This window comes from Heterodontus francisci, chromosome 3 (assembly GCF_036365525.1).
Source record: "Heterodontus francisci isolate sHetFra1 chromosome 3, sHetFra1.hap1, whole genome shotgun sequence".
In the NCBI taxonomy this organism is placed as follows: domain Eukaryota; kingdom Metazoa; phylum Chordata; class Chondrichthyes; order Heterodontiformes; family Heterodontidae; genus Heterodontus; species Heterodontus francisci.
This window is the reverse complement of record NC_090373.1, coordinates 87,038,630-87,054,199: the sequence shown is the minus strand read 5'-3', so window position 1 is coordinate 87,054,199 and position 15,570 is coordinate 87,038,630. Positions and strand designations below refer to the sequence as shown.

Below are 15,570 nucleotides of genomic sequence, written 5' to 3'. Positions count from 1 at the left end.
AAATTGAATAGCTTCTTTATTCCTTGACTTTTATGTTTTTGTAATGTTTGCAAAGCTAACATTTATTGCTCATCTCTCATTACTCTTACAATGTGGTGACGGACTTCTTAAGCAATTTGTTTTACCGCTGAGTGACCAGTTAGGCTGCTTCAGAGAACATTAAGAATCAAACATGTAGTTCATCTTCATTTAAAAGTAACTTTGTTTTTCCTACCCCTCTGCCTTTCTCTCCTACCTGGAGTGCAGTGCTTTGTTAGCACTGTTATTGTACCCATTTGGTGTCTGTGTCTCCTCCACCCAAAGAATTGAGTTGAGAACCCAAAAAGTACCTGAGTATGCGGCTTGATCTTTGAGGGATTTTGAGGATACCATGAGAAATGTTTTTAAAAGCTTTAGCACATGATATCATTTGGATAGTAAGTCATTTAAATAGTATGTAGAGAGGAAAATTACAAAATGAAGACTGTAACTGGTACATCTGACATTTAGGGCTGAATTTTATTAGCCCGCCGCTTATCGTGGCGGCGTGCTTTGAACTCTGCCTTCCGACATGGAAGCCCCGTCACTGAGCCCCCATGATATTTCGTGCGGGGGCCCATTTAAATGGAGGGGTTGGGGCGGCCATTCCGTCCCTGGCAATGGCGTCCAGTGCCATTTTTAAAGGGCTTCAAGTCCTTAGCAAAAATTTACATTTTTAGAACTATATTACTTTTCATTTGCTTATATTAAAAAAAATTAGAAGATGGAGGCCCTTCCCCCACCCCCCCCCCAGTTTTTTTTTATTGCCCTATATTCAGAAAACTTATTTTATTCCCAACCCGAATTCCTTCTCCTCCCCCCCCCCCACCCCCCCAAACCTGCTTACGTTGCCCTTCAACCTCTTCCCACCATCCCCACATCAGTAGTGTTTTCCCTGCTGCCCCCTCCCCCCCCCCCCCCCCCCCCCACCCCCAACCCTCCTAATTTCACTCCTCTCCTCCTCACTCGTGTCTCACCTCCAAACGGAGTTCCGAAGGCACGCGAGGTGCGGCTGGTGGCCATAAAATCAGCGTGGGCAGCCGCCGGGACCAGGTAAGTTTATTTGCATTTTGTTTTAATTAATTTAAATGTGTAAATGAAGGCCCCACCCTCAAGCGGCAGAGGAACGACACCAAGGCCTTGCTGCCACTGGTAAAATACAGCGGGGCCTTCTCTGCGGCAGGGGTCATGGCGGGTTGCTCCTGCAAGTATTTTATGGGCCCCCCCAGCCACGACCCCCGATGTCGAGGGGATGATAAAATTCAGCCCTCAGTCTCTGTTACTGACTTATACTAAGTCCTATCAGATTATCAGGACATTGAAGCTAGCTGGATCCCTCCATGCTGTTGTAAAGCTAGAAGTGTTAGCCCTGCAACAGCTAAAGTCATAGAACATATTAATTTCTATACTATAATAGAGTTGTAGAGGTAGTTGGTGTCTTTGATGTTGGATTCCGAAGAGAAGCCAGGTGAAAATGTAATTGTTAATGTTAATTGCTAATGTGTATATCCAGTCTGTGTGATGTAGAATTTATTTGTATGCATTAAATTTCTGACCAGTCTGTCTTCTTTTTAGTTGTCCCATTTGTTCAATATTGCTCATAACCTACGTTTAACAGTGCAGAAAGATCGTAGCTTGGACATTCTAAAGGTATGTTTTAAAATAATTTTAATTGATTTATGACATTTATCCCAGAGGCTGGACAGATTCACTTTGTGCTTTCGTTGTCTAGTGATTTTAAATATATTTATGATTTTGCTCAGTGCTTCCTCTTAAAGTGGCTTTGCATTTGTTCAGGATGTGCTTATGTAAGATGGTGTCTCCTCTTGCGTACCCCAGGGATCCATCCTTGACTCGCTCACGTCACCATTTACATGCTACTTATTGATGATTTCATACAGAAGAAATGGAATCAACTTCTACTTCCATGCTGACAACATTTAACTCCACCAGTCTGCCTCTCTTTTGATCCAAAGGCTGTTTGGTCAGCTTAGCATACTGCTGACCCTGAGTTTAACTTCCTCACCCACATCCACGCTTAAAAAAGCAGTTTTCTTCTACCATTCAACACTTTTTCTATCTCTGCCTCTACCCTATTCCACTGCTGTTGAAACCCTAGATTGTACCTTCATTACCTCTGGGCTTGACTTTCCTGATGCTGTCTGAGCAGATCTCCTCCCTGCTTCAACCCTACAGAATTATAATCCATTCAAAACAGCGGAGCCTGCCTCCACAAACTCCCACTAGTTCTCAATTCCCATCCTCTCCAAGCTCCACTAGCTCGCTCCTTGTCCTCCATTCCATCGTTGGTGGCCACAATTTCCTGTCTTCAGGAACTCCCTGTGACATGTCCTCTGCCTTGCAGGTCCTGCTTTCAAAATCCTCCCCATCTGCCAAAGATCCTCATTTTTTTCCCCTTTTCTTTCCTCCGTGTCCACGCTTTTTCCTTAATGTAAAATGCTTTGAGACATCTTCCGTTATTAGAAATGGAGTGCTTTCTGTAATTATTAATACCCTTCCTACCAGCCAAAAAAGGCCCATGTAGTGTTGAAGTAAGAAAATCTATTCTGCTTAGGGATTCAACTGAATTCCAAACTATATGTTTGCAAGGACATTTAAGGTATAAATACTTTGATATATGTTGATATCTCTTGTATGTAGAGAATAATTTAAAGGAAAAGGTTCATTTTTGATTTAACAACATTTACCATTTTTCATTTAAATTCTAGTTTTTAAAAAAAGGTTGCAGTTGTATATTATGACTTATAATTTAATATTGATCAATTTACCAAACCAGCCAGTTGCATATTACTATGTCTGACAGCTAATTCACAAAATATCGATTTTGAATAGACCAGAATTTAAACTGCTGTTTGTAGTGGAAAATATGAAGCTTCAGTTGGTGCAAACATGTTGGCAGACTGACTTCTCATTCAGTCATCTGGATTTGCAATCTATCTGATGTTGCGTTGAACTACTGTGAGAAGAGAAATTGAGACTGGTAACTCAGTTCTGCTGTCCACATTTTTCATCCAGACATTCAAATTCTACTTTGTGTTTGTCTGCTTACAATGCTGCAGTAACAAAATAAACACTGGTTTGTTGTGTAAAAATATGCAACAACTGTAAAATTTTCATTGCGTGTTTATACGCACTATCTGAATCATGAAAGCCATATTTAACTATGATGTCCTAATATTCTTAAATGATTTTAAAAGCATCAGAGTAAGTTGCCAAAGGTAGAGATCCCAACTCTAATATTTATTTTCTCATGACAGGGGAAAGTTATGGCTTCCATGTTTTATGAGGTCAGTACAAGAACAAGTAGTTCATTTGCTGCCGCCATGCAGCGACTTGGTGGTTCTGTGATTCATTTTTCAGAAGCTACTTCATCTGTACAGAAAGGGGAATCTCTCTTAGACTCTGTACAGACAATGAGTTGCTATGTGGATGTACTGGTTCTTCGCCATCCTCAGCCAGACGCAGTTGAGGTATGTATTTGAATCTCCTGAACACAAAATATTACTTGTTGGTTTAGATTTTTGGGCTTCCCCCAACGGCAGAGAATTGATATAAAAATGCTTCTTAAATGTAGCTTTACGCTTGATCATTTTTACAAATAAATATATATGTATAACATGGGCATTAGTTTTTCATATAGTTAAAAAATATGGACACGAAAACAATGATGATTTTACTTTATTTTTCTGCTTCTACTGTGTCTTTGTTTTGTAAGTGAGAGCTAATTATATGCATTCAGCTATATTGTTTTGCCATCCAGCAAAAATAATATAAAAAGGAAGATACCAGTTTGTGGATTATAAGCACAGTTCGAAAAGGCTACAGTATTTGGTTTAACTTAAAACTATGTATATATATTTTTTTAAAGGCCCTAATTTGGTGGATTTTATCACAAATTTGGCATACAGTTGTTGTAATAGAGAAATTGATTGTTTTGATGTATTGAAAAAGGATCTGATTCTTTCAGTGCTTCTCAGTGTAAATGAGGATACTGTATTCTTAGGTATATGTAGCAAATTGTTACAGAATGGTGGCTTAATTTGTAAAGCTTATTTCCCCGGCATGGAGAAAATAGTTCCAGATTTGAACTTTGGGTTGTTTTATGTTCATAAATTTAAAGTTAAATTGTGCTCTGTCTGCAAGAGAAAAGTTTTAGTTTTAAATCTACTCGAGCCTCTTAAGAGACTTCTCTGACTAGTACTGCTGTTGTATTGCAGGCTAATTTCCTACAGCATCTCTTGCAATATCAGAGAAATATCCTGACAGAAATTTAAAAAAATAGTGCAGGATATACAAAATTAATGGAACTATTAGATGCTGATACCATTGTGTAAATATGATGGCATAGAACTGGTGAATAGGAGTGTTTACATTAATGCATAGTTGCCAAGAATTTGTGAAAATGTCTGGCAGTCAAGGTGGATGGATGAGGGAGATTTAAGGGATTCAGTGAAGGAGAAACAGTTTCCCATTCTAATTTCTTTTACAAAAAAATTTCAAGTTCTGCATTGTATTTTTTGTAATTTCTTAGTTTGTAGGAGCACCATTTTACATGAAAAAATTAGTTCTATTTAACTTGTATTTTAAGGAAGTTTAAACAAAAATAATCTAGTTATGTGGCATCAGACTGGCCTGGATTGGCTTAGGTCTTGAATGTATTGCCCAGTGCAATTTCTGCTCCTTGTATTTGTGCTTGTGTGTATTTTTGACTTCACTTAAACTACAACTCCAATACTTAAGAATTCTCGTGCACCTGTTTCTTTCAGCTTGCTGCTAAACATTGCCGAAAGCCTATTATTAATGCAGGAGATGGTGTAGGTGAACACCCAACTCAGGCTTTGCTTGACATTTTCACTATTCGTGAGGAGCTGGGTACTGTGAATGGAATGACGGTAGGATAGATTTTTTTTTGTGTGTGTGTGTAATTGCTTTATGCCAGAACCCTGTGTATGTACAGATCTGAGTAAGAACTGATTTATTTCAACCCCCTTTAATCCAGTTCGCATAATTTGGAATATAGATTATGGGTAGCTCTGAGTTTGTTTGTACCATTTGCAACCCAAGCTTTTGTCTGATATTGCTAATTTGTCAGTATTCCTAACCTTGTATTAAACTTATTGATTAGCTATTCTAGATGATCGAGACTCTACTGGCACTTTAATGTGCAACTGACATGCAGTCTTTTCTTTTATTGGCCTGATTATTGATCCAGGAAGTTAGGAATCCAGTGTGCGCTAAACTGCAACAAATCAAATATGCCATTATTTTGGATTCATAGAACTCTTAACTTTATACATCGACAAAAGCCCCGGAAGCATTTGAACACAATGTTGCCATATCATCTAATTTTATAAACCATTAGTGTTATGTGACTGATTTCAATGTACACATGCTGCTGTAAGAACCTCCAACTGCCTACTACATCTTTCAGGCATTTGTTTGATCAATAATCCTGTACTACAAGGTTTTACAATTAGTGACTGTGTTTCGCTCATATTGTCATTGGATCTGGTCAGATCACACATGGATAAGGAGCAGTCAAACTTAGCATATGCATGAATAATGTTGGTCTGGAGCTACATTTAAAGCACTCAAAGATTTAGGACAAACTTTTTGAAGTAATTTTTTTCACCGATTTGTAATTTCTATTTGTTAATAGATTACAATGGTTGGAGACCTGAAACATGGACGAACGGTACATTCGCTGGCCTACCTTCTCACATTATACCGTGTTAATCTCCGATATGTTACTCCCAGAAACCTTCGGATGCCCCAGAATATCATTCATTTTCTAGCATCTAGAGGAATCAAGCAGGTGAGCAAAACTGCTAAAAAATGTCTGCTAGCTGAGTTTAATTTGAAATTGCTTACTATGAGAAATGGTAATGTTTAATATTAGACCTGTGTTATGTGTCCTGTAAGCATGTTCTGAGAAATAGGCTCTTATCCTTATTGTCAAGTTCAATACCTTAGCTATGATTTAAAATTAGTTATAACACTGTTTTGCTGTTGACTTTCCAATCTTTATAATAACACATATTTGCATATACAGGAAGAATTTGACAGCCTGGAAGAAGCTCTGCCAGATACTGATGTGTTATACATGACTAGGATTCAGAAAGAAAGATTTGCTTCGGAGGAAGAATACGAAGCGGTAATGATTTAATATGTAGAAATAGAATCACAGCTTCTCACCCATGCCCTATTTGAAATTCAAAAGTAGAATTTTGGTTGCATTTAAATTTTCTGCTTCTTGAACCAATTTATCTATTTAAAACCCAATATAATTTATGAACCTTTTTTGAAATCCCTTTGTTGAACCCTTGTCCTAGAATTAATTATATAAGCCGTTGGTGTTTTCACAGCTTTCATTCTGAATTGATCGCTGTGTCTCTTACTGCTGTTGGGGTGACCATGATTTGTTTGAGTTAAATTTCAATTCAAGATGCTATAATTAATTCTAATTTCAGTAATCATTGCGTGCATAGATATAGGAATCCCAAAGTTCCTTTGTGGTTACGCCAGGAAACTAATAGAACCAGTCTGAGTGTAGATGGAAAATTGGGTAGAGCGCTAGTCTGGCAGATTTTCTGCCTCCCACACCCGATTTCAGTTCTTAGTAGTTTCCATTGTGATAAAGTGTCTGCCTGTAAGAGTGGGCTCATTATTATAGCACGCAAGTGAAGAAACTAACTTCCTCTGACTCGATGGTGCTCAGTGTCCTTCATGGCCTTGGAGGCAATGGTGTGGGTTATCATTTGGAAGCATCCTTCCTAAAAGTGTTTGAACTGTGGCATGTACTGCAGAAAAATCTCCCCTACCCATTAAGGTGGGTACCTCTTTAGCACAGTAAATGGTGCCCATTTGAAATATGTTAATGCTTGCACCCCAGCATATGAGCTGAGGTCAGGGAATTGGTCTAGAGACGGGCATAATTTTCCTCGTGTAATCCATTCCCAAAAGGTCTCTCATAGAATCTCTAGGTTTGGGTCCCTACCACCTCCCCCACCCCACCCAAAACAAATCCTTTCCTCTCTTCTGGGGGTGCTAACTGCCAGTAGTTAACGTTCCTGTGCGCCTTTTTCAGGTATCTGCATGTGAATTTAGATGGTGAGTATCAGCTTGCTATTTTATCATGGAGGCATCATGTCAAGGCTGCAGCCATCAGAAATGGGAAGTCTTGCTTTTTTTTTTCCTCCTTTGGGGGTAGGGAGAGGGAGATATTTTTGTTTCCATCCACAACTGTTTGATCCAGTGACATAAATTGGTCACTTGTGTATGACATCATGATGAGAATGATTCACAGCTTTTCTTCCTTTGGACCAGCAGATTTCTCAAACATTTTACATTGTGCTGCACAATAGTGATTCCTCATTCATGCTCATAAAATTGAAAACTCTAATCCAAATGAGAAATGGTATGGCACTGATCCTTTTAAGAAATTTCGTGCTTGCATTGTGGATTTGCACCTTAATTTTATCTTAATAGTCTGTCAGGTCTGCACCCTGAAATAAAACCTCAATATGGTTCTGGTCACGTTAATAGTCAGTTATTAGCTACTTGAAATTTGTCAAATCAGTTTCAGCAATTTCATGCAAGTATTTTTTCATAGTTTTTTTTAATCCTTTGTTTTGCAATGTTGATGCTCCCTTTTCTGGGTTTTATTTTCTGTCTTTGTCAATCAAGATAAATCAATTTGGCACCATTACTAATGTGGCTGGAAGAAGACTTCTTTCGGGCATCTGGCCCCATTTTAAAGTTGTATATCCTTTCATTAGGACTCTACAGGAATGTACCACCCACCAACAGTGCCCATACTGTCTTTTGTATTGTGTAAATCCTTGCACTACATGTCCAGATTTTCCCAAGAAGGCTTGTCGTGAATGTCGGAAAATCATTCCTAACTCCACTACTATAATATCCCTTCGGAATCCATCTCTTCAAAATGAAAATGCAGCTGGTCAGAAAAATGCAGGACACCGTAGCTGGCTTGGACAAATGCTATCTTGAAAGCACTGACTGGTTTTTGTTCTACATCTCATAAGGGTTAGAAACCAGCAAAGGATGACCAAAAAATTGATAGAGAATGGAAATAGAATAAGAGAGTAGACGAGAAAAATAAAAACAGACTGATTTTGTGTCTGCCTTGGGGAAAAGTATCACAGCCAAGCCTGATCCTCACCTCATGACTACACTGTTGCATTTTCAGCAAAGATAGCTGGTGGGTAAGCTCCAGGTTATTTTCCTTTTGTTTGTCTCTCCTGTCCCCAACCTGAGGCAGTGAGCCATTCACAGTGTCCCTATCGTTGCATTATTTAAGATCAACAAATCCAACATATACCTTTATATAAAAGCAAAATACTGCGGATGCTGGAAATCTGAAATAAAAACAAGAAATGCTGGAACCACTCAGCAGGTCTGGCAGCATCTGTGAAAAGAGAAGCAGAGTTAACGTTTCGGGTCAGTGACCCTTCATCGGACCCGAAGGGTCACTGACCCGAAATGTTAACTCTGCTTCTCTTTTCACAGATGCTGCCAGACCTGCTGAGTGGTTCCAGCATTTCTTGTTTTTATTCCAACATATACCTTGTCCCTTCAGTCTTTTGTTCTGCATTGAGTGGGTAATTTTAAACATTTGCAATCCTTTTGAATGTTTCATATGATTCGCAACTGGGATCTTAGTTTTATTTCTAATGCTTAGTGATTGGTTTAAATTTCTAATATTGAACACATGGAGTTAAATTTCTGAAGTGTTTTTTTAAAAAAAAGAACTTCACAGCATTCTTGAAACATAGGACTTAAGAGCAGGAGTAGGCCATTTGGCCCTTTTGAGCCTGCTCTGCTCTTTCATCAAATGAACCTGAAACGTTAACTCCACTGCTCTCTCTCCAGATGCAGCCAAACCTGCTGAGTATTTCCAGCACCTTTTTTTTTCTACCCTTGACTCCCCTGTCTGTCAAAAATCTATTTAACTCAGCCTTAAATAAATTCAATGTCCCAGACTCCACTGCTTTCTGGGGAACAGAATTCCACAGAATAACAACCCTCAGAGAAAATTTCTCCTCATCTCAGTCTTAAAAAGGAGACCTCTTATTCTTAAACTGTGTCCCTTAGTTCAAGTCTCCCCAACAAGAGGAAACATCCTCTCAGTATCCACTCTATCAAGTGAAACCAGCAACATTTTATTCCTTACTTTGCTGTTAAAACTGTCCACAGCAGTCAAAAGAGCACAATGCTCTTTTTAAAAAATGTACTGATTTTTTTTCTCCTTTAATCTTGGTAATTCATGAATTAATTGTGATTAATTTTTCTTTAAGTGTTTTGGACAGTTTATTCTTACTCCTCACATTATGACCAAAGGGAAGAAGAAGATGGTGGTTATGCATCCATTACCACGAGTTAATGAAGTTAGGTAAGATACATAACAGTGTTTGTGTGTATGCATGTTCACGCTGAAACGTTGTGTCTGCTATTTGGCTATTATCTGCAGTTACAATTCAGAAATATTGCATACTTAGTTTCCTTGTAAAGTAGAATCGGACCTGAATTTACTTGTAATATTTATAAGATAAAGTAAAGTGTGGGAGATTGTAGAACCTATTGTATATCTGTTCCTCAATGCAATCGCAATGCTGGATATATCGTGGAGTTGGCTAACATACAGAAGCAAGGCACTTCATTATGGGGAAAAAGAAGAAAACCTGGCAGCCAGATCACCTCAGACTGTTCTTGCACATGCTGTGGTTCATTTTAGAGAGTGTAAGAAGTCATCTGAGCAAGTCGTTCTATTTAAATTACAATATTCACTACTTTGTCACATTAATCTATATGGAACTTTGTTTTAAGCCAGATGTATACCTTTATCCACTTAAATGGATTTTTTTCCACTTGTTTTTGAAGGGAGGAAGAATCCTCTCTAACGTGCGCCATTTCTTTACTAACAGTCTATCTGCAGAGTAGTTTGGACAAGCATCTTGGTATTACTTTTTACTGTCACTTCAGATTCCACACGTATGTTAACAGCATCGAGCTCTAACTCACCACCATCTGTCGATCCCTCCACAGCTTCTGTTAACTGCCTGCTTACCTGACATCCTATCCCAGCTGTCAGACAAGCAGTCTGGCAACAAATACAGTGCAGGCATAGAGTGAGGGGATGGAGCGGTAGAGCAGGGTGTTGTCAGCATACATTGTGGCTGCTGACCCTATATTTGTGGCTGATGAGGCCAAAAAACAGCATGTAAATGAGGAAGAAAAGTTTGTAACGGATATATCCTGCGTAACAGCAAAGATAATGGTGTGGGGGGTGTGGTGGCGGGGGTAGGAAAAGAAGCCATTGTTGGATTTGGTCTGGCCACAATTTGAGGAAGAGTGAAACCAAGTGAGGGCAGTCCTCTGAGCTGGACAATGGAGGAAAGGCATAGGAGGAAGATGGTTTGGTAGACCAACTACAGGGAGTACGAGGAATCATAATCCAGCAGTCAGAGAGGATGTTATTTGTGACTTTGGTTATGGCAAGGGCGAAAACCTAATTGGAGATATTCAAATAGTATTGCAAAAACATGGACATGGATTTGGGAGGTAACACCCTAATTGAGGATTTTGGTGAGAAAGGGGAGGTAGGGGTTGAGAGACTGTTTGTTTGAAGAACTGAGCGATGGTGGCAGTTTTGAAAGGGAGCAAAATATTTATATTTTGATCTAGCATGCAGGCCTGAAGGAAATTTGGGTGAGCAGTAGTTTAATAAGAATGGGTCAAGGGAGCAGGTAGTGGGCCTCCTGGACATGAAGAAAGATGGAAGAGAAACTAGAGAGAAGGGTGGGTTCAAGGCTAAGCTTGGGGGAAACTGTGGAAAGGTGTAGCATGGTAGGAAGAGGAGCAGGGAAGCAACAGATACAGCTAAAAGATTGTCACCATCTTTGTGACAAATAAGTCCATGAGCTTTTAGCAGTAGTTGAGTGTGGAGGGGGCAAGAGAGGGGGTTTAAGGAGACCTTTTTCTGGTGGGAAAAAAAAAGTTTAGTTTTGCACTCAAAAATGTTACTGGAATCATGGGTGGTTTTGGCAGAGAAGAATGAGACCCAGTGTTACGACTGAGGCAGGAGCAATGCACTGTCAATTCAGTCCCATTACTCCACAGGTCATAGCATATTAAAGTTTTCCCACCTACCAGAAATTTAGTCAAATTAAACACTTTATTAACCCCTCCAGAATAAAACAGACCAAACCAGGTATCTTTAAACAACAACAAATTAACTATTAATAAGCTAAATCGTAAACACTATTGAGATAAACCTATGTCTAAAAGACTTTATAATTTGTTTCTCCTAACCTTCATGCACACACACACATTCAAAAACCAATGGTAACCGATTTTAAAAATGTTTGTTTAAAAATTAGAGCTGTTCCTTAGAATAAATAACTGGGTTGTAAGTCTTTATGGGTTATGTTCCCGGTTCGGTGAGGTGTCCCAGAGCTGAACGGTGAGATGCCACTCGAAGTCTCCAGGTGAATTCAACGAACAGCCTTTAATGGGTAGGCGTTCAAAGCACTTTGGTTGCAGCAGGCGCCACACTGTTGTTTCAACAAGGAGTATAACAACAGGTTTATTTAGATTTTTAAATTGGCAGTCTTTCAGTAGAAGTTTACTGAGAATTTCAGAACTCCCAGAAACACAAAAAGGCAACAGAAAGTCACTCCTGCGGCAAAGACTTCTTCGAGATTGGAAGTTAAAAAGGAATTTGCTACCTCCAGCAACACAAAGATTTGCTTTCTGGGTTTTTTCTTTCCTTAGGCAATATACAGCCTATGATCAATGTAGATATCATCCGTTGAGAGAGAGAGATCCTCCCTTCAGTGAGCATGCTTTGCTGGTCTCCAGATCAAACTGGTTCTAGCCACCCTTTACCCACAGTTAACTAATTCAGTATAGCAGGTGGCTTCTCTCTCCTGCTGTTAACTAGGAAGCAGGCTTGCTGCTGGTACACTGTGCCCAGAGAATCTAAAAGCTTCTCTCTGCCTTAAAGGTACACGGCCTCCCCTTAGTTTTTAAACAGAGGAGAAAAAAAACTACACTTCCATGACGCCTGTGAAGCTTAATATATTTTGGCTAGACGATTGGTGGATGGCTAAACTAGCTGCGTGTCAGACACATTCAAGTCTGTGCCCTGGTACTTGAGGGAGCGAAGATCAGAGCATATCAGGGAATGACCAGAATGCGAGAAAGTAAAGGTTCTGCTGAGGACAACAGCATTGATGATGGGAGAGGAGGTGCTTGAGCAAATCATTGATGCAGAAGTATCATGGTGAATGGAAGGCCAAAGGTTAGGCAGTTGGGAGTTTGAAAGTTGTGTGCTAGGTACTTCGGGAGTCTTTTCCAGAGCTGGTTGTAGAAGGAAGTGGAAGGTGAGACAAAAAAGGAATTGGTTAGAGATTGCCTTGTCAGTGATTTGAGACCATGGGAGTAGAGAGGGCAGGAGAGATGGCAAGGTTAAGAGGGCACCCTCCTACATTTTAAACTTCTTGGTCTGGCAAAGGCTCTTTTTTGCAGCTTCATGTTTAAAAGCAATCGTTGTCACTATTCTTATCACTCTTGTTTCAAAACCAGACCAGTCTGCAAGAGTTGAGATGTTTAGTCATTATTGAGACAGGCTAACATTGTTGAGCATTCACACTTGGAGAATCAAATTCAAAAGCTTAGCTAATTAGCATTTTAACCATCTTCCACCTCCAAAACTTGTTTAAACTTGTAAGTATACTTTACACCTGACATTAAAGTAACCTTTTTGTCTTATCATTCATGTGGAAAAGCAATTGAATCCCAAAATGTGAGAAATCATATTTGATTGGTGTTAACTGTCTTCAGTAAAATGTAATTTGAATACCTATATATGGTATTGTATATTGGCTTTACTAGCTAAGTTAATAAAACAATTCCATTTGTAATTGTTCTCGTTTTACTTCCCTCCTCACAAAATTCTTCATTGCTTTGACAACCAGTGGATAACTTCTTTGCTGTTTATAGTTGATGGACCACAGATGCATTTGGCCAGTAGAGAAATGAATCTCTCCCCAGCTCCTCCTCTTTCCCTCTTGGTCAGGCTTATCCTGACATCTAACCCACTGGGGAATCTGAGATTCAGACTGTGGTCAAATCCTTTGATTAAAAAAAAATACACACAGTTAATCCTTGGTATGTAACTTTGTTTTGGACTCTAACTGAATCAAAGGCAAATTTAACCCTATACTTAAGAAATTTAAATTGACTAATACTGCTGTTCCTCTTCAGTGTGGAGGTGGATTCTGACCCACGGGCAGCTTATTTCCGCCAGGCTGAAAATGGCATGTACGTGAGGATGGCTCTACTAGCAACAGTTTTGGGCAAGTTTTGAAACCACAGACCAACTAAGCAAGTAAAGGAATGGCATTTAAGAGCAGATACAAAAATATTTCATAAAATTTGTGGTAGCTTTTTTGTGACCATGGCTTTAAAGAGATGGCAATATTTGGGCTGTCCAGGCTATCATTTTAAATGTCAAAATTTACAACATGAATTTCATTCCATGGATTTGCTGCCTTAAGTTAGATGAGCAGTCGCCTTTTAGCTTAGTTTCTGACCTCTTGAAAAACACTCCCTATTCATCATCTGTCCACTGAGAATAGAAGGCTTTATATATGGATATTATTGCTGCTCTGTTACTTCATGAACATGTTTTACTGGGCAAAGCCCATCTCGGCTTTTTCAAAAATACCCAGGTTTATGACTCGAGGTGAAAGTGCCTTAACCTCTAAAGAAGTGGATTACTCAGGTCTTTGCGATTCTTCAAATCTTCAGCAAACATTTTACATGTGTCTAAGGCAACTTATTCTCAATTTACATACTAATCCTTACACTGTGGCCACAGTTTACAGTAACACAAACTGTTCTGTTCAGCGGTAACGATTAAAAAGCACAATTGTATTTTAATTGATGATTACAAGCTAACACAAGACTGGAAATTTATACCCGTATTAAATGTTTGTTATTTGAATGGAGGCATATACCTGTATTTGCATTGTCCTTGTTGAAATAGTGAAAATAGGAATTTGATAGTACACTAGTGCTTCTACAAGAACTTCAGACCATTGTGTTTTAAATACAAACCAACACACACAATCCTTCCTTTTAAAGATTTCCCCTTGTTGTATTTGATGTATTTCAAAATGAAAACCACTTCTACACAATATTCTATTTTATATTCAAGTTTTAGCAAATGCTTATGTAATAGCCCATTAAAAAATACTTTTGTTCACAGTACAGTTACAGAAATCCTAGCAGCTTTGCTTTGGGACTGTACAGGTTTAGCTTCAGATTCCAGATTTGGTTTTGGTTTAGGCCATGTAGAATACATGGCCTAAGAAACAACAATGGAATCTTTGTACGATTGTACTAGAAGAGTTAACCATCTTTTACAGTCTGTTCATGGTCTTGCTCTGATTGCTGCCATTCAGGATTCATTTGACTCGTGTTTCAACTGCAAATGGTGAAGTTGCTGACTGTGCCCTAAAGTACCCATTAGGTACTATGGCCTAAGTACCAGTGCTGCTGTAGAATCAAAAATAAGATTTTCCAACGCCAGACAAATCAAGCTACTGTGAAGTTACAGGTATAACATTGCTGCAAGATTCTTAGTAAAGTAACAATGATGCATTTGAAACTAAACGGAACAGGACCATCTCGATATATTCAACCTTACAAAATGCCAACCTACTGAAACATTATGTATCAAAGTATTATTGATTGTTGGACTTGCCTGATTAAGCTTCTGTTTATATTTCCATACATGTTAGCTTGGTTCCAATCTCTTAACAACTGCCGCATTTTTCTGTTATGATTAACCATAAAGGACCTGTGAAATTGTTTTTTTTTGTAGTCTATGGAACTGATTGTGAACATAGTTACCATTGAAAGTTTTCTGTGAACATTAACAGCATGCTCACATTTTTTAAACTGAATAAATGTTCTGTTTAATAAAAAGATTCTTAATATGCTGAACTTCAAACATTATTGCGCCTGATGTCAATTTTGTTTTCCAAAACCTTTGCACCAACTAAAGGCTTTGTCTGAATAACATGCAATAACATGAATAATATGGTGACAGCACTCCCAACTTTCAAAATGCACTCAAACCTGCTGGGTAGGAAGAGGAAAAAGTAATGAGTAGTATTGGGGGGGTGGGGGGGTACTTACAGAACCAGTCATACTGAATGTTGTCTAAACTAATATTGTTTCTTTTCATTTATTTCCAAATTTATTTATAAACATTTTGCGCCTGTTAGCAGCTTGTTGCCTTGCAAAGGACTTAGAATTTGAGCTCCTACCTATTTAACAATCTCTCTAACGCAGCCTTCCAATCTGTTTAGAAATGGAGCTATGAACTAAATCTCTCATCCCATTTGGGGACTTTCAAACCCTTCTCTCCAGAGTCAGCTTGGGCATTTTTTTAAAAATTCGCTTATTCTGGGGGATAGCACCACAGGCAGTGACATTTCT

The 15,570-nt window shown here is 38.8% G+C and overlaps 1 protein-coding gene across 2 annotated transcripts in view; it reads left to right on the top strand.

Annotated features, from left to right (window-relative positions):
- Positions 1 to 15,079, top strand: part of cad (carbamoyl-phosphate synthetase 2, aspartate transcarbamylase, and dihydroorotase) — a 109,187-nt gene extending 94,108 nt beyond the window's left edge. For both annotated transcript variants that reach the window (XM_068024098.1, XM_068024097.1), the window contains 7 exons: positions 1,594 to 1,668; positions 3,297 to 3,509; positions 4,806 to 4,931; positions 5,699 to 5,854; positions 6,092 to 6,193; positions 9,357 to 9,451; positions 13,327 to 15,079. In XM_068024098.1, the coding sequence (XP_067880199.1) occupies positions 1,594 to 1,668; positions 3,297 to 3,509; positions 4,806 to 4,931; positions 5,699 to 5,854; positions 6,092 to 6,193; positions 9,357 to 9,451; positions 13,327 to 13,429 (870 nt within the window). In that variant the 3' untranslated portion in view covers positions 13,430 to 15,079. The remainder of the gene's footprint in view (positions 1 to 1,593; positions 1,669 to 3,296; positions 3,510 to 4,805; positions 4,932 to 5,698; positions 5,855 to 6,091; positions 6,194 to 9,356; positions 9,452 to 13,326) is intronic.
- Positions 15,080 to 15,570: the final 491 nt, after the last annotated feature.